The 25,000-nt window shown below is 45.3% G+C and overlaps 1 protein-coding gene across 7 annotated transcripts in view; it reads left to right on the plus strand.

Annotated features, from left to right (window-relative positions):
• The window catches only part of LOC130115159 (latent-transforming growth factor beta-binding protein 4), a 171,190-nt gene that overhangs the window by 26,953 nt on the left and 119,237 nt on the right, over nucleotides 1–25,000 (plus strand). For all 7 annotated transcript variants that reach the window (XM_056282773.1, XM_056282776.1, XM_056282778.1 and 4 more), the window contains exons 2-5: nucleotides 4,171–4,401; nucleotides 14,067–14,143; nucleotides 18,667–18,852; nucleotides 21,621–21,723. In XM_056282773.1, the coding sequence (XP_056138748.1) occupies nucleotides 4,171–4,401; nucleotides 14,067–14,143; nucleotides 18,667–18,852; nucleotides 21,621–21,723 (597 nt within the window). The remainder of the gene's footprint in view (nucleotides 1–4,170; nucleotides 4,402–14,066; nucleotides 14,144–18,666; nucleotides 18,853–21,620; nucleotides 21,724–25,000) is intronic.

Raw genomic sequence — 25,000 nt, forward strand, 5'->3', positions numbered from 1 at the left:
TCGGTCTGGTCAGAGAGTGTGTCCAAGTCATTTTGGTCTGGTCAGAGAGTGTGTCCAAGTCATTTCGGTCTGGTCAGAGAGTGTGTCCAAGTCATGTTGGTCTGGTCAGAGAGTGTGTCCATTTCATTTCGGTCTGGTCAGAGAGTGTGTCCAAGTCATGTTGGTCTGGTCAGAGAGTGTGTCCAAGTCATGTTGGTCTGGTCAGAGAGTTTGTCCAAGTCATTTTGGTCTGGTCAGAGAGTGTGTCCAAGTCATGTTGGTCTGGTCAGAGAGTGTGTCCAAGTCATTTCGGTCTGGTCAGAGAGTGTGTCCAAGTCATTTTGGTCTGGTCAGAGAGTGTGTCCAAGTCATTTCGGTCTGGTCAGAGAGTTTGTCCAAGTCATGTTGGTCTGGTCAGAGAGTGTGTCCAAGTCATGTTGGTCTGGTCAGAGAGTGTGTCCAAGTCATTTCGGTCTGGTCAGAGAGTGTGTCCAAGTCATTTTGGTCTGGTCAGAGAGTGTGTCCAAGTCATGTTGGTCTGGTCAGAGAGTGTGTCCAAGTCATGTTGGTCTGGTCAGAGAGTGTGTCCAAGTCATTTAGGTCTGGTCAGAGAGTGTGTCCAAGTCACTTTGATCTGGTCAGAGAGTGTGTCCAAGTCATTTCGGTCTGGTCAGAGAGTGTGTCCAAGTCATGCTGGTCTGGTCAGAGAGTGTGTCCATGTCATTCGGTCTGGTCAGAGAGTGTGTCCAAGTCATGTTGGTCTGGTCAGAGAGTGTGTCCATTTCATTTCGGTCTGGTCAGAGAGTGTGTCCAAGTCATTTTGGTCTGGTCAGAGAGTGTGTCCAAGTCATGTTGGTCTGGTCAGAGAGTGTGTCCAAGTCATGTTGGTCTGGTCAGAGAGTGTGTCCAAGTCATTTGGGTCTGGTCAGAGAGTTTGTCCAAATCATTTTGGTCTGGTCAGAGAGTGTGTCCAAATCATTTTGGTCTGGTCAGAGTGTGTCCAAGTCATTTCGGTCTGGTCAGAGAGTGTGTCCAAGTCATGTTGGTCTGGTCAGAGAGTGTGTCCAAGTCATGTTGGTCTGGTCAGAGAGTGTGTACAAGTCATTTCGGTCTGGTCAGAGAGTGTGTCCAAGTCATTTTGGTCTGGTCAGAGAGTGTGTCCAAGTCATTTCGGTCTGGTCAGAGAGTGTGTCCAAGTCATGCTGGTCTGGTCAGAGAGTGTGTCCATGTCATTTCGGTCTGGTCAGAGAGTTTGTCCAAGTCATGTTGGTCTGGTCAGAGAGTGTGTCCAAGTCATGTTGGTCTGGTCAGAGAGTGTGTCCAAGTCATTTCGGTCTGGTCAGAGAGTGTGTCCAAGTCATTTTGGTCTGGTCAGAGAGTGTGTCCAAGTCATTTCAGTCTGGTCAGAGAGTGTGTCCAAGTCATTTCCGTCTGGTCAGAGAGTGTGTCCAAGTCATGTTGGTCTGGTCAGAGGGTGTGTCCAAGTCATTTTGGTCTGGTCAGAGAGTGTGTCCAAGTCATGTTGGTCTGGTCAGAGAGTGTGTCCAAGTCATTTTGGTCTGGTCAGAGAGTGTGTCCAAGTCATGTTGGTCTGGTCAGAGAGTGGGTCCAAGTCATTTTGGTCTGGTCAGAGAGTGTCCAAGTCATGTTGGTCTGGTCAGAGAGTGTCCAAGTCATTTTGGTCCGGTCAGAGAGTGTCCAAGTCATGTTGGTCTGGTCAGAGAGTGTATCCAAGTCTTGGAATTTACATTTAATTTTTGTGAAGAAGTTTGTTCTCAAGTCTTCGTATGTGCTACATTGTAGCAGGGAGTTTGAGCTGGAAGACCTCTCTCTCTCTCTCTCTCTCTCTCTCTCTCTCTCTCTCGCTCCCTGTCTGTCTGTCATCTCTCTCTCTCTCTCTGTCTCGCGCTCTCTCTCTGCCTGCCTGTGTCTATCAGTCCTGGCCAGGCCTCAGGAAGGTCATTAATGGTGGAGGTAGAGAACCTGCCCAGACTTCCTTCCTGCCCTGGATATGGGAGTGACTTTTCTTTCTCCACTTTCTTTGTCCTGAAAACTGGGGACGTGTCAACATTATAATTTGTGTAACGAGGGGAAGTCCTGGCTGTGTTATTGGCTTTTGTTTTATTTATTTATTTATTTATTTATTTATGAGTCATGTAAATTGTGTAAACACAGCATCCATTTGCACATTGTGCGTCTTGGGAGAGCGATCCTCCTCTGGTGCTCTCCATGAGCTTTCTTCCTGTTCTTTCTCCCTGTTAAAGGGTTGTTTAGGGAGTTGTTCCTCATCTGATGTGAGGGTCAAAGGACAGGATGTTGTGTTGCTGTAACCCCCCCCCCCCCAAGGCGAATTTGTGTTTGTTATATTGGGCTATACAAATAAAATTGGTTTGACGTGGCGTATAGAGTATATGTAGTGGCAGCTAACGGAAGCCAGGGACAGCGTTAGGGAGGCCCATCGGTGACAGGAAATCAAAGAGGAAGAATGGGAAGACGTTAAAAGAGAATTACGATATTCTCTTGAGCTGGGTCAGAACTGACAAGCGCATGTGACAAAGCTTCCTGTGAAGAAAGGAGAGATGCTCAACACCCTGCCCCGATGGGTGCTCAGGAATGCTTGCCCTCACAAAACTCTCCGTGGTTCACACTGGGACCTGCCTCCCACTTTCCGGTCAGCAGGACCTCACCTGATCCAATTAGGGTGACTCTCCCGCAGTGAACCTACCTGCCTCCCAGTGCCGACTCTCCACAGAGTCCTTCGATAGAGACCTAGATATTGCCCACAACATACCATGTTTCAAACCTAATCTTGGTAGCTCTCATGACACCAGCATCTATCTGAGAGACACAGACTTCTGCCTGCCGGTACTCCCGAATGCTACAGTCAACATATCTGACCAAGGTGACTTCTAGTCGTGAGGTCAGAAGCTTCGCCGAACATCAGCCTACCTGTCAGAGCTGACTAGGAGCTGCTCTGCCGGGCGTTGATGGAGGAATTCTCCGACTTTATATCACAGACCGGCTTAGCTGCTGTCTAACAAGCAAGACCAGAATCTCCTCAGCAATACCACCACAGTCTACATAAAGCTTTCTTTGGTTCCAGAAATTAACCAGGGATGGAAGAAGACTTGAACTTCAAATCTCTCTCTGTCCAAAACCTCCATCCCACCACCAGCCATCATCTAGGCATTGCGGCTTGCCCGTGCACCTTAACCAGCAGAGCATGTCATGGAAATGGTTTGATTCCCCTCTGACAGTAAATGGGGAGCTAGACAAAGTCTCCTGGAGGATTGTCACACATTAGTAATGCTCCCGAGCATGGCAGACAAAGCATAGACACCAGAGTGCATGCCCTCCCTTGAGAGCATTCTCCCTTTATAGTAAGCAGGTATGCTCCCGTGGGGGTTGACTGTAGGGCAGTTATCCATTCGTCCCCCCCTTATGTCATGTCTTCCAGCTCACATGCCACCTAGGCCATTTCTCCACGTACTGTGTAAATACCTTGCCACACTCAGTGAGCTCCTGATCCATTTGTCTATCAGCCAACAGTTAACAACAGGCCTTTATTTGTTCACACAGATAAGACACTCTATAACACTACCTTTGTTCTGTTCCACATGAATTTTAAGCATCTATCTAAGCAGTCTAGGCTAAAGTTAAATATACTAGAACCTTATCGTGTGATGTAGAAGCTTTGTTGTAAGCAAGATGCGCACAGAAGCTGTGGCAAAACATGGCTGAGAAACAACGTGCATACCTACGAAACTCACAGGTGAAAGCGTGTAAAACTTACAGTTAAACTGAGAAAAGTTAGAAATTTGAGAAAATAGAAATGTCAGAATATGTTGAAGGTCTAAGCAACCCTTTGTTTCTTTGGTGAGATCCAGAGTCTGCATTGACTTTAGGTTTTGTAAAGCAGTGAGGAATTTGGGTGTTTTCCTTCAACGGTGGTGCTACAATGATGTGATTTGTTCTGTGGTGGGTGATGAGTTGGTTTTTAATCATGTTTTTGGATGAACTTGGGAAAATCATGTGGCAGATGGGACATGTCTATACTTTTTTATGGAAATTGTCTCTGAGTCATGGGGTTAAATTAATTCTTTATGAGCACTATGATCTATTTTACTGAATAAAATGTAATTTTAATCTCTCTCTCTCTCTCTGTCTCTCCTTTCTGTCTCACCCCACCAGTCCTTTGTCCTCTCCTGTGTAAAAATGGTGGTGTGTGTATCCAGAAGGACCGCTGTCTCTGTCCTCCGAACTTCACTGGGAAGTTCTGTCAAATCTACACCCCCCCCTCACTGTCCTCGACCAATGAGATTGTCAAGCATCTGCCAGCCCCGTCCACTGGAGCCAATCTCATGCTGACCCACTCTGAATACCTCCTCCCCCTGCAGAACCAGGAGGCGGGACAACCGGGAGGTGAGTCACATGACCCCCTGTGATCTGGTAGGAAATACTGGCTCATACAGTCATGGACCAGGAGACTAAAGAACACGGAAAGTAGAATCAGTTCATCTGGACACAACATTTGTTGGAAGAAACGTTTCATCATTCATCGAAGTATATGGATGTGTGTGTGAATGGGAGAATTTGAGGCATACGTTGTAAAAAAACTTTGAGTGGTCGGTAGACTAGAAAAGCACTATATAAAATGCAGGCCATTTAACATTTAAGTGACTTCTTCAGTCTCAACTGACTGCAGGTATCCCCACTCTTATAAACAACACGGTGGCATAACAACTGAACCAATGATCAGTTTCATATGTAAATTGCCCGTGACCATTACCAAATCCCACATTAAGCAGGCCCTGGTGTGTGTGTCCTAACTGGACATTAGTCAAAGCCAGGAAAATGCTCAAACAGTGCACCACCAATCGTAGAGAGAAGGACAACAGCTGTCTAAGCATAAACCAGTGGAGATTCCGTATGTGGCGGGAGTGTTAGAATAGTTGAGAAATTTATTTTCCAAACACTAACTTTCAGTTGTTTTAAAATCCCAATAATGATAATAATAATAATAATAATAATAATAACTTATTTATATAGCACTTTTCTAAAACAATGTTACAAAGTACTTTACAAAGAAATGAAGCCAGACAAGAAAAAATAAGTATAAGACCAAGTAAGTAGGAGTTAAAAAATTTTTTTTTTAGAAAAAACAGTATAAATAAATTAAAGAAAAATCAAACAATTGTAAAAACTTTCACAAAGAGAAAAGTTTTAATACGAAATTTTAAAGAAACTAGAGACTTAGTTTATCGGAGTTCAATAGGAAGACACTTCCATGGTATGGGGGCTCTAACAGCAAAAGCCCAATCACCCTTTGTGACAAAAAGTGACCCTAGGAATAACCAGCATCTGCAGACCTTAATGGTCGAAAGGGTGTATACAAGGTCAATAAATTGGAAATGTATGTAGATGCAAGACAATTTAAGCCCTTAAAAATGAGCAATACATTTTTAAAATCAATTTAAAATCTAACAGGGAACCAGTGTAGGGAGGCAAGCACAGGAGTGGTATGGTCATGCTTCTTGGTCCTGGTAATGAGTTGAGCAGCAGCATTTTGTACCAACTGCAGATGGTGAAGGGAGCCCTTGTTGACACCCGAGTAAAGTGTGTTGCAGCAACCAAGCTAAGAGTAGATAAAAGCATGTACAACCTTTTTTTAGATCAGCATTTGATAAAAATGACAGAAAACATGACTGAACAACACCGAGGTTAGTATTGACTATTACCCCAAGATTCCTAGCAGCCTGCTTAAGACTATTTGAGGGCATCCGGGTAGCTTATCGGTCTATTCCGTTGCCTACCAACACGTGGATTGCTGGTTCGAATCCCCTTGTTACCTCCGGCTTGGTCGAGCATCCCTACAGACACAGTTGGTCGTGTCTGCGGGTGGGAAGCCGGATGTGGGTAGGTATCTTGGTCGCTGCATTAATGCCTCTTCTGGTTGGTCTGGGTGCCTGTTTGGGGGGGAGGCTGGGGGAATAGCATGAGCCTCCCATGCGCTATGTCCCCCTGGTGAAACGTCTCACTGTCAGGTGAAAATAAGTGACTGGCAATGCCACATGTATCGGAAGAAGCATGTGGTAGTCTGCAGCCCTCCCCAGCTTGGCAGAGGGGGTGGAGCAGCAACCGAGATGGCTCGGAAGAGTGGGGTAAATGGCCAAGTTCAATTGGGGAGAAAAAAAAGGGGGGGAGACTATTTGACAGACTACCAAGATTAGTATTAAAAGGGCTGATGGACTTTGGGGAACCGAACAGAATGACCTCAGACTTATCATCATTACATTTAAGAACATTTTGGGATATCCAGGATTTAATGTCAGAGAGGCAAGTTGTGAGATTTACTAGGCCGCTAAGATCTGTGAGTTTTAGTGGCATGTATAACTGAGTGTCGTCAGCATAAAAATGACAAAACACATGATGATTTTGAATAACCTGGCCAAGAGGCAGCATGTATATAGAAAACAGAAGGGGGCCAAGAACTGAGCCTTGAGGAGCACCACAACTCAACTGATCCATCGAGGAAGTAGTTACCCAGAATAACAGAAAAAGTTCCATTGGAGAAGTAAGAGCGTAATAAACTAAGAACTGAGCCCTTGATGCCTACCCAAGTCTCTAAGCGATGTAAGAGGATCCCTGTGATTGACTGTGTAATAGGCAGCACTTAAGTCTAAAAGAACTCAAATCGAACGGTCACCTCTGTCTGCAGTCAGTACTAGGTCATTAGTGACCTTAACTAGAGCTGTTTCGTACTATGAGGTGCTCTAAAGCCAGACTGGAAACTGTTAAACTGTGTGTTCATAAAAGAAATCAATTGAGATGAAATGACTCTCTCCAGAACCTTAGATAAAAAAAGACAATTTGGAGATTGTGGCGTGACTGTGGTGACTCAAGGACAGGGGACCTAAGTTAGGTTTCTTCGGCAATGGGTGAACAATGGCATGCTTAGAACTTTCTGGCAAAGAACCAGAGGCCAGAGAATTATTAGGAATTTGCAGAATAACAGGGCTAACAGTGGAAAATACCTTCTAGCTTGAGCAGCTTAGTGGGGATGATGTCTAAGATGCAGGAGGAGGAGGTCATATTGGAGACTGTACTCTCTAACACTGAAATTGTAATTGGGTGAAACTGGGTAAAAGAGGCAGAGTTAACATGAGGACTGGAAAGAATGCAAGGGTCAGGCTGGATTTTGGACCTGATATTCGCCACCTTATTTACATAATGAGTTGGAAATTTTTGGACAGCTCAACATCAGGTTCAAAAGAAGAAGTGGCGGAACCATTAATAACAGAATCAATTACCCTAAAGAGAACTTTAGATTGTGTTTATTTCTTGATATTAGTTCAGAGATGTATGCTGATCTCACATCCTTAACTGCCTTCTGGTAAGTTAACATTGTGTTTTTAAGGGTGTTAGGTGCTAATTCAGCCTTGTTGACCTTCCATTGTCGTTCTGATTTTCTACAGAGTCTTCTAAGGGCTTCTAAGAGTGTGATCATTCAGCAAGAGGAGGTTATTTGATTTTTTTCCCCCTAGTTTTAAACGGTGCAATTTGGTCAGATGGATAGGCACTGATCATTGAATGGATTTAAATGTGCATCTGAATTGAGGGGGGATAAAGAGAGATTAAAGGATAATGAGTTAAAAGTATCACAGAATTTAACTGCAGAGCCAGCATTGAGAACGCGAGAGCGTGTTTTAGGAGAGTGATTAGGAACAGAGAAATGTAGTGGAACTTTGGAAACAACAGCTTTATGGTCAGATACAGGCATATCCACCAGATTAAGACGCTCGAGAGAGAAACATGATGAGAGTACAAGGTCTAAGATGTGACCTTTGGAATATGTGGCTCCTTTAACAGATTAAATGAGGTTAAAAGAGTCAATAAGATCCAAAAAAAATGTGAAGTCAGGGAATGGGAAAGACAACACACATGAATATTAAATCAACAAGAATAAGCACTCTGTCATATTTTGGCATGACAATAGATAGAAATTGTTAGAAAACTTAGAAATAAAACTAACTGAATTATGGGGCCAATAACTTAAGACGCAGAGTAAATGTTGTGTCTGGATGAACTGATTCAACCTTCTTTGATTTTCTTACCTGAGTTATTGAGCATGCAACACAAGACTAAACGATGCTCTCTTTCCAAGAGCTGTGAAGTTAGTGATCCCCACCCCACACACCGATTACTAAGTTTGACTATGGATACAGGTTATGCAATAATGGGAATTTTTGATGGCACTTTGCAATACTTTCCATGACTGTGTAATACCACCCATAATTTATGCTACCAATGATGACTTGCATTTTTTATACATAACTTAATTTTAACCAGTCTTTTATATTCTTATTCTTATTTTTATTTACTTTTTTTTTTATTTTTTATTTTAATATCTAAAACTGGGAGTTTTTTTTTCTTGCTGTGTTCGTTGTAAGTGTCTGCACTGTGCTTTTATATAGCACCAGACACTGTTGTACAACACTTGAGATGTGTGTTGGACATGTAGATGACATGGTCTGTCCATTGGAGTTGGTGCTGCATTATTGTGGTGGGGATTCTAGTCATGTTGGCTTCTTCCAGAAAATGGATGTTGGTGTGTCTGTCCTTCCAGATGATCCTTAGGATCTTTCATAAGGATCTTTCGTGGTATTGTTCCAGAGCTCTCAGGTGCAAGTTGTAGGTGGTTCATGACTCTGCTCCATACAGTAGGGTGGGGAGAACAGCAGCTCTGTAGACCAGGAGTTTTGTTTGTGCCTGTATGTCTCTGTCTTCAAAGATTCTTTTCGTGAGTCTAGCATAAGTGCCACTGGCACAACTCAGTCAATGGTTGACCTCAGAGTCGATGTCAGATTTTGAGGAGAGATGGCTGCCGTGATAGAGGAAGTGATCAATGTTTTCAAGAATTTTGTTATCCACTTTTATGGTGGGCTGGATAGATGGCTGGTTGGGTGGAGGTTGATATAGGACCTGCGTCTTCTTGATGTTTAATGCTAGACTCAGGGCTCTGTATGTCTTGGCAAAGGCATTCAGAACGTACTGGAGGTCTTCTGCGGAGTGTGCTGCAATGGCATTGTCATCTGCATACTGAAGCTCCATGATGGTGGTGTTGCACACTTTGCTCTTGGCCTTGATCCTATTAAAATTGAAGAGACTGCCATCAGTTCACTATAGGATTGGGATCCCCCATAGTAGCGCTTCACCAACGAGGTGGAGCACAGCAGCAATAAAGATGGCAAACAGGGTGGGTGTGATGGTGAATCCATGTTTGACCCATTTCCACACTGAAGGGCTCTGACTCAGCACTGCTGTTGCTGAGCAATGGGACTGATGTGCCGTCATGTAGAAGCCTTAATATTGTGATGTATTTGTCAGGACGGCCATATCTTGATGGTATGCTCCACAGAGCATGATGGTCTACTGAGCCAAAAGCCTTTGTCAGGTGTATGAAAGCCAAGGCTGCCTTTGTTCATGGCATTTTTTCTGGAGTTGGCATGCCATAAATATCATGTCTGCTGTACCTCTGGATGGGGGGAAGCCACACTGAGATTCTAGGAAAACTTCCCCAGCCAGTGGTAGCAGTCAGTTTGCAAGGATGCAAGTGAGGGCTTTGCCTGTCATTGACAGGAGTGAGATGCCTCTGTAGTTTCCACATTCTGCCTTGTCCCCTTTCTTGAATATGGCCACTATTAGAGCATCCCTGAGCTCTGAGGGAAGTTCTTCTTTTTCCAAGACATTGAGGAGGAAGAGGGCATAGATATGGTACAGGAACTCTGGTCCACCTTCCTTTAAAATCTCCGCTGGGACCCCATCTGGACCAGTGGCCTTGTTGTTCATAAGGCTCCTGGTGGCATCTTGAACCTCTGTCATGATGGGAAGTTCCCTAATGACTTCTCTGATGGGACTCTGGGGAATGTGGCTGGCAGTGCCTGGTTCAGCTGTGCTGTTGTGGTTAAGGAATTCCTGGAAGTGATCCTTCCATCGGGCATTAATGGACTCATTGTACTTCAGCAGCTCGTGCCTGTCCTTTGATTTCAGGGGGCTTAAGCCACAGTTGATTGGACCATAGATGCCCTTAGTAGCACTGAAAAAGCCTCTGGTGTCACCCGAGTCTGCCAAACAGTGGATTTGTAGGGCCTGTTCTGTCCACCAAAGGTTTTTACGCTCCCCCCTCTACCTCTGGATGTCCGCCTTGGCTCTGGAGGGAGCGCTGCAGGTTACATCATTTTGCCAGGCACAAAAGGCTTTCCTTTTCTTGGAGATGAGCTGTTCTATCTCTGTATCATTCTCATCAAACCAGTCCTGATGTTTTCTGAACTTGTACCCAAGAGTGGTTTTATAGGTGTCTACGATGGTGGATTTGAGCAGGTTCCAGTGCTTCTCAATGTCCTCAGGATATTGCTGTTGGAGGGTTTCCCCAAGAGAGGCCTGAAGTCACTCCTGGGTGGCAGTTTCATTCAGGTTTTCAAGGTTCAGTCTTGGCCAGATCTGCTTCTTTTGAACCCTCCTCTTCCTCTTGAGTTTGGCGGACATCGTGGAGTGGATGAGGCAGTGATCTGTCCAGCAGTCATCTGCATCGATCATGGCCCTTGTGATGTTCACATTATGGCGGTCCCTGGTTTGTACAATGACATAGTCAAGGAAATGCCACTGTTTGGAGTGGGGGTGTCTTCAAGATGCCTTAAATTTGTTTTTCTGGTGAAACAGAGTGTTAGTGATGGTGAGGTTGTACTGAGCACATTTGCTAAGAAGCAGAACTCCATTTGAGTTGATGTTCACAATTCCTTCCTTTCCTATAGTGCCCTTCCAGAGTTGTTGATTCTGCCCATACCTGGCATTGAAGTCTCCTAGGAAAATAGTCTTATCCTCCTTGGGGATCCTTGACAGTGTCTTGTCTAAGCAGGCACAGAAGGTCTCTTTTACTTCCTCTTCAGAGTCTAAGTAGGGGCATAAGCACTCACAATTGTTGCCATCTGGTTGTTGGCAAGCACCAAACGGATGGTCATGAGACGCTCACTGATCCCCACAGGAAGTTCAGACAGGTGGCTGATGATCTGGTTCCTGATCGCAAATCCAATGCCATGGATCCTGGGCTCATCAGCAGCTTTTCCTTTCCAGGTGAAAGTGTAGCCACCCTTCTCCTCCTTCAGTTGTCCTTCGTCTGTCCGTCGGGTTTCAGAAAAGACAGCTATGTCAATCAAGTATCTTTTCAGTTCTCTAGCAATGATTGCGGTTCTCCTCTCCGATCTGTTGCTGGTTGCACTATCCATCAGTGTGTGCACAATCCAGGCTCCAAAGTTCATGTTTCTATGTTTGTGATCACATGTGGTGATCCCTCTGGATGTGGTAATCCGGTCAGGATGTTTAAGGCAGGCTATTTTTAGGGCACCTTTTCTAGCCCCTTTCCAGGTGGGGTGAGCAGAGTGGCTCCTAAAGATGGCTGCTTAGTCTTGGGTGCAGCTACCGAAGGGCTCTTTCTACCTCATTCCAAGAGCCCAGCAAATGTGAATCTAAAACCCACCACCTGATATACCGGATCATGATGAGGGGTTGCCACATCTCACAATCCTGCCCCCGTCACCATTTGCCAGTCGCCATAGAACTTAATCCAGGATGTTAGGATGGATTCCCTTTAAGGAGGGCGCCTGCGCATGACTTTGTTTAATGAGGGAAGACTGGTGCGCAGACAGCCACCACATGGTCCTTCACAGATCTGGGTCAGGATCCAGTGGCATGGAGTCCCAGATGACTGGGGGCCCATTTCTGCTGCAGCCTTCATCCACCTTCCCAGCCATTGTGATGCCTCCCTAAAGTCAGCCATCATCCTCTGCCTGTTCCACCATTGAGGTCTTGGTTGCATTGCTCTTTGTCAAGGACCTCCCCCTTGACCTTACCACCATGGGTGATCCTACCAGGAACATAGCTCCAGACGGCATTGCTCTCGGGATCTCAGAACCACGCAAGTTTCTCCACCATGACAAGGTGACAATCCACGGACACACACACACACACACACACACACACACACACACACACACACACACACACACACACACACACGCACGCACGCACGCACACATTTCACGGCTGGTTTGATAGCCGTCATGTATGACGCCACAGTCGGCCGGCTGTGGGACCTTCTACTCTGAACACAATGAGGTCATCATGAGGTCACATCCTCTTGTCAGGCTGAAAGGACAAATTGGTTCTCTTACAGTCTGTTGTTAGGAGGCTGGCGTCTGTGTGTGTTTTGGGAGCTCTGCTAAAAGGACGAGGTGAAGGAGCAGCAGCTGACAAATACCATCCCAATTCCAACAGGTAGATACAACAGGATGTGTTGTCCAGAACAGAATAGAACAGAATAGAATAGAACAGAACAGATAGAAAAGAACAGAACATAATAGAACAGATAGACTAGAACAGAACAGAACAGAACAGATAGACTAGAACAGAACAGAACAGAATAGAACAGAACAGATAGAAAAGAACAGAACAACATAATAGAACAGATAGACTAGAACAGAACAGAACAGAATAGAACAGATAGACTAGAACAGAACAGAACAGAACAGAATAGAACAGATAGACTAGAACAGAACAGAATAGAACAGATAGAATAGAACAGAACAGAATAGAATAGAACAGAAAAGAATAGAACAGAACAGAACAGAACAGAATACAATAGAACAGAACAGAACATAATAGAACAGATAGAAAATAACAGAACAGAACAGAATAGAACAGACAGAATAGAATAGAATAGAATAGAATAGAACAGACAGAACAGAACAGAACAGATAGAACAGAACAGATGGAACAGAACAGATAGAATAGAACAGAACAGAATAGAATAGAACAGACAGAACAGAACAGATAGAATAGAACAGAACAGAATAGAACAGAACAGATAGAATAGAACAGAACGGAATAGAATAGAATAGAACAGAACAGAACAGAACAGAACAGAATAGACCAGATAGAACAGAACAGAATAGAACAGATAGAACAGATAGAACAGAACAGAACAACAGAATAGAACAGATAGAACAGAACAGGGCAGAATAGAATAGAATAGAAAAGAACAGGATAGAATAGAACAGCTAGAATAGCTGTTCAGGAGATGAAGGAGAGAGCTCACAGATGGATGAGAGGTACATTGTGTCAGAGAGACTACAGGCATCATTTAGAATTGGACATGTTAGAAGAGAACAAAGGCAGACAGGTGTGTACCTCTGTATCTGTCAGGACTCCCAGTGGTCCTGATAGGTCAAAGGTCATGGGGGACACGTCTATATGCAAGTAGAGTGTTATCAGCATGCTTTCTCCCTTTCCAGTCCTCTGGAACCATGTTCCTCTGCACTATTTCAAAACCAGTCACATTTGTTTTTCCCTGTGCACGTGGTGTGTGTGTGTGTGTGTGTGTGTGTGTGTGTGTGTGTGTGTGAGTGTGAGAGAGAGAGAGAGAGAGATCGAGGGGACGTACCATGGGGATCATTCCAATCTGAGCCAGAGAACATCAGACAGCTGTCCACACACACACACAGACACACACAGACACACACAGACACACACAGACACACACAGACACACACAGGCATAAGCCTTTGTGTCTTCTTTATTGTGACGTGTTTGGGGATTTCAACATGTTGTGTCTGTCATGTGTCTGGGCAGTGGTGGTTGTGGTGACTCATCCCATCACTATGTTTCACTACAGCGGCGCTGCTGCTGCTGCTGCTGCTGCTGCAGCGCCGCTGGACCACTTCCCTTTACATTCACACACAACCTTCTCCTCAACATCCAGTCCCATACCCTGCCCTACTTCCACCTCTCACCACACACACACACACACACACACACACACACACTGCTCAGCCCCTGCTCCTTCTTGCGGAGGACCTGTTTGCAAAAATCAGGCGTATTTTGTGGCACGACCGGCTAACTGAACTAAAGCGCAGGGAAAGTAGGTGATGAAAGAGAAACCCCTTTTACTCCGTCGCCACTGACAGCAGTTCGTCACTCACTCAATCCATATGTGTGTGTGTGTGTGTGTGTGTGTGTGTGTGTGTCTTCAACAGCTCCAGGCTCGCCTATGGTGAAGGTCCGAGTGCAGCACCCCCCGGAAGCCAATGTGAAGATACACCAGGTGCTGAAGGTGGGCTGACGCTGGTCACAAACAAGTGACATTCACGAGCTCTTACAGTGACAGTGTACATGGCTCTACGACACACACCAGTACATGGCTCCTCTCTATTATAGCTGTTGTTGTGACCACAGCGGAAACGTCTGCATGTTCACTCACATCTGCCCATGTTCCTGTGATTTAACTCGATGAATAAAAGAAACAGATGTAAAATCAGAATCACAGTGGAGCTGCGGGAGGCCCTGGCTGGGTTTGTACGTGTGTCTGAAACGCTGTAGGAGGGATGTGACCTCATCACTTCTTCCATAGGAAATTCCTTCCTCGGTTGTTTTGAGGCGATGGTGGAAAATGTTACAGGCACTGGTTCTTCATCTGCGAAGGTGAGTGGAGGAGAGGTCCTGCAGCGGATACGGGCAGGTGGATGACTTGTAGACACACCGAGTAGCAGGCTGTTTTCTACACTGCTTCTGGTGAAGATCCATGCTAACGTACTGCATCAGTGTAGTAACCCATGTAGCAGCAAGGGTTTGACCTCAATGTGTTCGTCAACAGGTCGTCCATATGAAGACACAGACAGGGGACAGATGTGTTCCCAACGTGTCTGGTTAAAAACCGAACACACAGCAGGAACCTGGAGTCTTTACAGCGGTTGTATTACACACACTGGGAGAAGTGTATTACAGTAATCTAGCAGAGAGAGGGCCAGAGCCTGGACCAGGACCTTTATAACATGTTCTGATAGATGCCATCTGATTTTTCACGTGATACAAAGTAGAGCAGCGAGAACAGGAGACAGTCATGGTGTGGTCGGAGAGTAATAATCTGTCAGTCATCACCCCGAGGTTCCTGGAGGAAATGGAAGAGGAGGACATTATCAATGAAATGAGACTAATTGATCAGTACTGACTGACTGATTGATCATCGGCGGTCACTCGGAAGAATATGACTGTCCTCCTTCTAGGTCCTTGTGGGTCCTCAGGTGGGCGTAGAGGCCAATCCTGCAGCCTCATATTTTGGGGCAGTGTGGACAAGGGTGCGAAGAAGTGGTTGAGGATGTGGTTTGTGTCTTTCTGGTAACTCGCTCCTCTCTGAATCTGCGCTTGTTTTCAGCAACACAGTGGAGGTCATGGTTGTAGTGCCCAGCACCCTCATGGACAGCCGGTCTCCAGACCTCCCTGTTTTCTGCTGTTTGTTCCCGGGTGTTAAGGTCGATGCCAAACTTTTTGATGTGGGCCTTGATGTTATCTTTATACTGCTTCTTTTGTCCTCTTGGGGCACAGTGTCCTATCACAAGCTGAGAGTAAAGGACTTGTTTCGGGAGGCGATAGTCAGATACGTGGAGGCCATGGCCAGTCCATCTCAGCAGATGTAGTGTGATGGTGGCAGTTAAAGTAGGCATTTTGGCCTCCTCGAGGACGCTGAAGTTGGTGTGCTTATCCTCCCAGCTGATCTTAAGGATCCTCCTGAGGCATCGCTGTTGGTATGCCTCGAGTGCCTTCAGGTTCCTGCCATATGTGGTCCAGGTTTCTGACCCATATAGTAGGGTGGACAGCACTACCGCTTTGTACACCAGAATTTTTGTTCAGGCCTGAAGGTCGCTGTATTCAAAAACCCTTTTACTCAGTTATCCAAAGGAATTGAATCAAGTGCAACTGGACTTGGTATATATCCGTGAAGACGTTTCGCCTCTCATCCAAGAGGCTTCCTCAGTTCGTGCCTTTCTGACTAGACCAAGCTAGTCTGACTGGCTGGTGATGAGACTCAGAATTTATCCTCTTTGGAGTTGTTGTCAGAGCTATTGATGTCCATGGCTCTTTGTGTTCCGATGTTTACCAACGCCCGTCGTTATCAGAGGTATTGATATGCATGGCTCTTTTGTCAGACTAGTTTGGTCTAGTCAGAAAGGCACGAACTGATGAAGCCCCTTGGATGAGAGGCTAAACGTCTTCACGGATATATACCAAGTCCAGTTGCACTTGATTCAACTCCTTTGGAGAACCATGACCTGGATGAATGAGAACATTCACAGACCTTTTACTCAATCTTGAAAAGGCTGCAGCTATGAAGAGGATGGAGAGTGGAAAGGCAGTTGGTCCTGATGACATACCTGTGGAGGCATGGAGATGTTTAGGAGAGATGGCAGTGGGGTTTTTAACTAGATTATTTAACACAATCTTGGAAAGTGAGAGGATGCTGAGGAGTGGAGAAGAAGCATACTGGTACCGATTTTCAAGAACAAGGGTGATGTGCAGAACTGTAACAACTACAGAGGTATAAAGTTGATCAGCCACAGCATGAAGATATGGGAAAGAGTAATAGAAGCTAGGTTAAGAGGAGAGGTGATGATCAGCCACAGCATGAAGATATGGGAAAGAGTAATAGAAGCTAGGTTAAGAGGAGGAGAGGTGATGATCAGCAGCAGCAGTATGGTTTAATGCCACGAAAGACCACCACAGATGTGATGTTTGCTTTGAGAATGTTGATGGAGAAGTATAGAGGAGGCCAGAAGGAGTTGCATTGTGTCTTTGTGGATTTAGAGAAAGCATACGACAGGGTGCCGAGAGAGGAGGTGTGGTATTGTAAGAGGAAGTCGGGAGTATGTAGGAGTGGTGCAGGATACGTATGAGGGAAGTGTGACAATGGTGAGGTGTGTGGTTGGAATGACAGATAGGTTCAAGGTGGAGGTGTATTTTCCACTAAACCCCACTTGCCTCAAATAATTGTGAATGTATTTATTATTTATTATTAAGTCATATAGTCTCTCACGTAGAATAAAACAACTTACCACAACAAGGTCATATTTATCATTGTATCATTAGAATAACAATTAGTCCAGAGTCAAGATTCTTTATTTGTTACATCTCATTGTACAAAAACAAGAACAAGAACAAGTACACGAGAGTAAAGTTGTTGTGTTTCAGCTCCTCAACTCAGCAGCAACAACAGTAATAAATAACATAACACAAAACAACAGTAATAACAATAAATTGTGTGTGTGTGTGTGTGTGTTTGTGTGTGTGTGTGTGTGTGTGTGTGTGTGTGTGTGTGTGTGTGTGTGTGTGTAAACTGATGATCTGCTGAAGACCACAGGTCAGTACCATCAGTCCGGCACCAGGCTTAGTGTCTTTAATGTTCTTTGTTCAGAAGCCTGGTTGCTTGGTGGAAGAAGCTGTTCTGGAGCCTACTGGTCTGGGCTTTGAGGCTGCGGTACCGCTTGCCTGACGGTAGCAGCTGGGACAGTCCATAGTTGTTCTGGAGCCTACTGGTCTGGGCTTTGAGGCTGCGGTACCGCTTGCCTGACGGTAGCAGCTGGAACAGTCCATAGCTGTTCTGGAGCCTACTGGTCCGGGCTTTGAGGCTGCGGTACCGCTTGCCTGACGGTAGCAGCTGGAACAGTCCATAGTTGTTCTGGAGCCTACTGGTCCGGGCGTTGAGGCTGCGGTACCGCTTGCCTGACGGTAGCAGCTGGAACAGTCCATAGCTGTTCTGGAGCCTACTGGTCCGGGCTTTGAGGCTGCGGTACCGCTTGCCTGACGGTAGCAGCTGGAACAGTCCATAGTTGGGGTGGAGCCTACTGGTCCGGGCTTTGAGGCTGCGGTACCGCTTGCCTGACGGTAGCAGCTGGGACAGTCCATAGTTGTTCTGGAGCCTACTGGTCCGGGCTTTGAGGCTGCGGTACCGCTTGCCTGACGGTAGCAGCTGGGACAGTCCATAGTTGTTCTGGAGCCTACTGGTCCGGGCTTTGAGGCTGCGGTACCGCTTGCCTGACGGTAGCAGCTGGAAGAGTCCATAGTTGGGGTGGCGGGGGTCTTTGATAATCCTGCGGGCTTTGCTGACACAGTGTCCGTTGTGTATGTCCTGGATGGAGGGAAACTCTCATCCACTGATGTCCTGGGCCGTCTGCACCACCCTCTGCAGTGTGTTGCGGTTGTGGGCAGTACAGTTCCCAGGATGCATCAGCCAGGCGCTGATGCATCCAGTCAGGATGCTCTCGGTTGTGCCTCTGTAGAAGGCCCATAGAATCCTGGACCCCATGCCGAACTTCTTCAGTCGCCTGAGGTGGAAGAGGCGTTGCTGTGCCTTTTTCACCACATGGCTGGTGTGTTCATCCCAGGTGAGGTCCTCGGTAACATGGACACCGAGGAACTTGAAGCTCTTGACCCTCTCTACAGCGGTCCCGTTGACGGTGATGGGGTCCAGCCTCCCCCCTCTCTTCCTGTGGTCCACAATCAGCTCCTGGGTTGTGCTGATGGTGAGGGAGAGGTTGTTCTCCTGGCACCACTCTGTTGGGTTGTTGACCTGTCTCCTGGACGCCGTCTCGTCCTCGTCGGTGATCAGGCCCATCACCGTCATGTCGTCAGCGAATAGATTACTTCTATAAGATAGAGTACTTCACTTAATCTTATAGATTACTTCTGTATGATAGAGTACTTCAGTCCTATAAAACAGAGTACTTCACTAGCTTGTGTATCTGTGGATACACACAGACAGGATAAAATAGAGTACTTCACTTTCTCTTTATTATGTCTTTCCAGCTTTCAAGATATAGCCCTTCCCTGCACGCACGCACCTCCAGCTCACAGTCGGGGACACTGAGGCAGTCAGCAGGGGCGCCAGCACCGGCAGGCGGCGAGGTCCAGGCCCAGACCGTGACAGGAGACGGGACGTACACCCAACACTCTGGGTTCAAGTACTGCTTCAGAGCGGTCAAAGACAGCCAGGTGAGAGTTTCTTGTATTGTTTTGTTTTTTTTCTCTTTTATTTTATAGAAAAAACATTCAAAATACAACATACAAGTATTAATCAAATAACACAACATACAAGTATTAATCAAATAACACAACATACAAGTATTAATCAAATAATACAACATACAAGTATTAATCAAATAACACAACATACAAGTATTAATCAAATAACACAACATACAAGTATTAATCAAATAATACAACATACAAGTATTAATCAAATAATACAACATGCAAGTATTAATCAAATAACACAACATACAAGTATTAATCAAATAACACAACATACATGTATTAATAAATAATACAACATACATGTATTAATCAAATAACACAACATACAAGTATTAATCAAATAACACAACATACATGTATTAATAAATAATACAACATACAAGTATTAATCAAATAACACAACATACAAGTATTAATCAAATAACACAACATACAAGTATTAATCAAATAACACAACATACAAGTATTAATCAAATAATACAACATACAAGTATTAATCAAATAATACAACATACAAGTATTAATCAAATAACACAACATACAAGTATTAATCAAATAATACAACATACAAGTATTAATCAAATAACACAACATACAAGTATTAATCAAATAACACAACATACATGTATTAATAAATAATACAACATACACGGAAATAAAATATTTCACAAACCCGTTGAACTCTACAGAATCAAAGAGGAGAAGATTTAAAAAATAAAACACAGGAAAGGAAGGAGGAGGAGGAGAGTTTCTTTTCTTTCTTTTTTTCCAATTTTTCCCCCCTTTTTCTCCCTAATTGTACTTGGCCAATTACCTTATTTTCCAAGCTGTCTCGGTCTCTGCGCCACCCCCTCTGCTGATGCGGGGAGGGCTGCAGACTACCACATGCCTCCTCCCATACATGGGGAGTCACCAGCCACTTCTTTTCTCCTGACAGTGAGGAGTTCACGCTATTCCCCCCAGGTCCTCCTCCCCCCTGAACAGGCGCCCCCGACCAACCAGAGTGCAGTGCAGTGCTAGTGCAGTGACCAGGACACATACCCACATCTGGCCTTCCCACCCGCAGACACGGCCAATTGTGTCTGTAGGGGTGCCCGACCAAGCCGGAGGTAGCACAGGGAATCGAACCAGAGAGCCCCATGTTGGTAGGCAACGGAATAGGAGGGTTTCTGTGCAACGTCATCACAGAGATGCGTGCGCAACTAGGGGGCAGAAAGCAGCTACAGCGCAGAGATTTTAACCAAGCTAGAGCTCAGATACAGCAGAGATGACCCGCAGTTGTTGTGCAACAAACCGCCAAAAGGATGGGAGGAAAATGTTCAGCATGTCCATTGTTGAGCCGCTTTGGTAGCTCTCAAAAGATGATGAGATGCATCATCTTTCGACAGCTACCCCCTGGCTGCGCACACACCCCGTAAAGTTTGTAAACAGGAAATCTGTCTACACCGCTACGCTACCTGGACGCCCGGAGAGAGAGTTTCTATTGGATGCTCTCAGGGGATATAAGGTGCTGTCTGGTGGCCATGTTGAAAGTCCAAAGGAGATAACAAAGATCTTTGAATCCAGGAACTTACATCTCAGCTGTCTAATTACTTTCCTTAATTTGGGTTAGCATGAAGTTAGCTAGCTTGGAGTAGAGCCACTGCTCCTTCGCATTGAAAGGAGCCAGTTGAAATGGTTCGGGCATCTGATTAGGATGCCTCCTGGGCGCCTTCCTTTGGAGGTTTACCAGGCACAGCCAACTGGGAGGAGACTCCGGGGTAGACCCAGAACTCGCTGGAGGGACTACATGTCCGGTCTGGCCTGGGAACGTCTTGGGATCCCCCAGCCAGGAGGAGCTTGAGGGCGTTGCTGGGGAGAGGGACCTCTGGAGTGCCCTACTTAGCTTGCTGCTTCCACGACCCGACACCAGAGAAGCAGCTGAAGATGAGATGAGATGAGATGAGATGAAGTTAGTTTGTCACCTTCCTAGTTGGCTGTTTAGCTTCAGTAGCAAGCTAACCAATAGAGCTACACCAGTTCTGTAGACTAGCGGCTAGTGCTAAAGGCGTGATATCACAGAAGGTTGAATCAGTTCATCTGGATGCAACCTTTACTGACAGATACGTTTCATCATCACCTAAGTGACCTCTTCAGTCTCACCTGACTGCAGGTGTCCTCACCCTTATAACCAATACAGTGTCCTCACCTGACTGCAGGTGTCCCCACCCTTTTCAACAGACGTTGTAAAGGCATGATAGTTGATGATTCCCTGTAAACTGAGAGTAAAAATGTGTCTGTGGACCATCGTCAGACAAGATGAAGGTACATTTACTTCCGTTTGTAATCTTTCATATAATTCCATGTCTTTCTCTAAGTAGACCACTGAGAGGGCATGAGCGTTGGTAGAAGAATTTGTTGCACATCTGCAGATTCTATCTGAGGATACTCGACCTGATGATGATGATGATGATGATGCAAATTCTCCCTTTGGAAAAAAACCCCGTCTTGATCTCATCAGAGAGCCAGACCGCGTTTTATCAGGAAACTCAGAATCAGACATCATCATCAGACAATCAGACATCCTTAACTCGTTCTTCCTGCTCTGCAGGAAGCCATTACATTCATTTTGTTAGTCCAAACATAAAGCAACTACTACTACCACTACTACTACTTTGGAGTCCAAATATATAGCAAACCTTCATTTAAAATGTGCCCTGTCTGTCTGTGTGTCTGTCTATTTCCAGTGTAGCTCTCCTCTTCCAGGTCTCAGGTCAAAGGACACCTGCTGTCGAGGTTTGGGGAAGGCCTGGGGCATCACCGAGTGTGTCCTCTGTCCACCTGATAAAGGTATATACACACACACACACACACACACACACACACACACACACACACACACACACACACACACACACACACACCGTGTACACAAGGGAAAACAGATGACTGGTTGTGAAGTAGTGCAGAGGAACATCTACATACAATAAGAAATCATGACAGCAGGCAACAGAAGGCGATGGTAGAATTAAAACCCTGTTGTTGTAAACAAATGGTTTGATTCCTACTGCTCCTAAAACACCGAAACCATCCATTAAAAATAAGAAGACAGGGACTTCCGGTATGACCCTTGTGTGGTGAAAACGGTTGCTGGAGCCTCTCCGTGCTATTTTCAATTTTTAAACCTTTCAAGAAGTAGCTCACCAACATGAGAGATGTTCTGTCGACCGACATGTTGTGTTGGAGGCCAGAATGCCTTCACACCACAAGAAAGCACACGTCGCTGTGATGACGAGGTGGCAGACATGGTTCGTAATGATGGCAAGGATAGCATGGCTACCATGAGCACAACTATCACTCCTCCCAAGCTCACCCAGGCGGTGTGAGAGAAGATGCTTATCACCACCACGCATGTTGAGCTCTCAGCTCTGAAAGACGGACTTGTTATTGAGCGTCGGTCGTCAGTTGCTGAGATGAAATCTGTGGTTGTGACTCACATAACCCAGATTGCTGATATTGAAACTGTACTGACTAATGCTGACAAGAGGTTTCAGGTCCTCGAGCAGAAATGCTCCCTTCTGGAGACAACAACCTTCTTGTTGAGACTCAAGCTGGATGATCTTGAAAACCGTGCAAGGAGGAAGAATTTGAGAATTATGGGTATCCTGGAGGGATCGGAGGAGGCACTCCCCTCAGAGTTGTCTTCCGTCTTCACAACTATTTTTTTCTCCACAATTACCCCACTCCTCCGAGCCGTCCCGGTCGCTGCTCCACCCCCTCTGCTGATCTGGGGAGGGCTGCAGACTACCACATGCCTCCTCCCATACATATGGAGTCACCAGCCGCTTCTTTTCACCTGACAGTGAGGAGTTTCACCTGGGGGACGTAGCGCGTGGAAGGATCATGCTATTTTCCTCAGTTCCCTCTCCCCCCTGAACAGGTGCCCCGACCGACCAGAGGAGGCGCTAGTTCAGCGACCAGGACACACCCACATTCAGCTTCCCACCTGCAGACGGCCAATTGTGTCTGTGGGGGCGCCCGTCCAAGCCGGAGGTAACACGGGGATTCGAACCGGCATTCCCTGGTAGGCAACGGAATAGACCGCTACGCTACCCGTACGCCCTTCTTCACAACTATTTTCGATGAAGGAAAAGCTACCCTGCTCTTATGTAATCGAGAGAGCGCATCATTCTCTGGCCCCAGAGCTACAGCCCCACCAGTGACCCTGACCGCTTTCAACGTCACCCAGTGAAAGAGGAGATCCTTTCGTTACTCCCGCTCCCAAAGCCAGCTGTGTTACAAGGGCACCCCAATTTGCATATACCCAGACCTGTTCGCTGATTTAACCCGTCAACCTGGGGAGTCCGGAAGTGTCAAATCACAACGTTACAAAGCTGGAGTGAAGTTTCTTCACCTTTTCCCAAACAGGCTTGTGGTTCCCTTCCAGGGAGCACTGCGTCACGATGCCGGCAGTGGCGACCCGCCTCATTACGAGCTGATACAGCCTATGTTGGAGCAGGGCAACAATGCTCAGTCTACTATGTGACATTCACTGATAGATCCAAAGGGTCCCCCCCCCTCCCCAACCATTTAGAGGATTCAACAAGCTCTGTGCATATGTCATTGGTCAGCTGAAGACCTTATTTAGCTTTGTTACCCTGCCTTCACCTCCAGCCTGGGCTCTTCTCAACAGACGTTGATATTTTGACGTTCAACTTTGATATTTGCCCAATAAATATTAATACAATTGTTCATGTAATATTCTTTTGGCCTTTATACTTGGCCCTTTCTTTTATTTATTTATATATTTACTTACTTACTTACTTACTTATTTATAATAATAATAATAATAATAATAAATAATGATAATAATATTTTTTCTCCCCTTCGTCCCTTTCATTTATAAAGGTTGGGTGAACTGTTATCCAAATAGGCCTTTTACTACCTTTACTGTTTATTTTATTTTGCTCTTTCCCCTCTTGCTTTTCTTTCTCTTCAGGATATGAGTCGACAGAAATGTAGTAATCTTGGTTTTACTTTGCAACATCCCAACACTTTCCTTTGTGTGTGTGTGTGTGTGTGTGTGTGTGTGCCCCCCCCTCCCTGTATTGGCCACATATGGTTATCTCTATTTCATGAGGTTCTGGATACCTGTTTTCCAAGTACTACTTGACCAGCATTCCAGATCAGGTTTAGTATGACCAGGCAGAGTTAGAAAATTACGTTTAAAACTATCATTATATGGCCGTGTTAAAACAATGCCGAGATAAGTAAATTTGTTTGGTGAAATCTTGAACAGAACAGAGCTAAGCAGACATTTATCTGCTGCGGAACTAATTGGGATTAGTTCACTTTTAAGTAAACTGAGTTTATATCTGGAAAAATTCCAAAGTCCTTCAATAATTTCAAAATTTTAGGGATGCAGATTAAGGGGTCAGATACAAAAACCAACAGATCATTGGCAAAAAGTAATACCTTATGTTCCTCGTCTCTGCATACCACGGATGTTGTGGTTGCTACGCAGGGCTATGGCCCGAGGTTCTATTGCTGTCACAAAGAGGAGGGGGCTTAAAGGGCACCCTGTCTAGTTCCCCTCGGGGATGAATGAAGTATTCTGATTCTGATTCTACCTAGTTCCTCTGCATAACTGGAAGAGGTTATATCATTTGTATGTATTGAGGCCTTCGGGGACGAGTACAGTAATCTAACCCAGGTCCCAGGAAGAGGTCACTTAGATGAGCGATAAAATGTTCTCTCTCAATAAATGTTGACTCCAGATGAACTGATTCAGCTTTCTGTGATCACAGTCATTGTATTTATTGCATATACAGTGCATCCGGAAAGTATTCACACCCCTTCACTTTCCCCACATTTTGTTATGTTACAGCCTTATTCCAAAATGGATTAAATTCTTTTTTTTCCCTCATCAATCTACACACAATACCCCATGATGACAAAGTGAAAAAGGTTTTGTAGAAATTTTTGCAAATTTATTAAAAATAAAAAACTGAAATATTACATGTACATAAGTATTCACACCCTTTGCTATGACACTCAAAATTGAGCTCAGGTTCCTCCTGTTTCCACTGATCATCCTTGAGATGTTTCTACATCTTGATTGGAGTCC

Source organism: Lampris incognitus, chromosome 7, assembly GCF_029633865.1.
Source record: "Lampris incognitus isolate fLamInc1 chromosome 7, fLamInc1.hap2, whole genome shotgun sequence".
NCBI classification, from domain to species: Eukaryota; Metazoa; Chordata; class Actinopteri; order Lampriformes; family Lampridae; genus Lampris; species Lampris incognitus.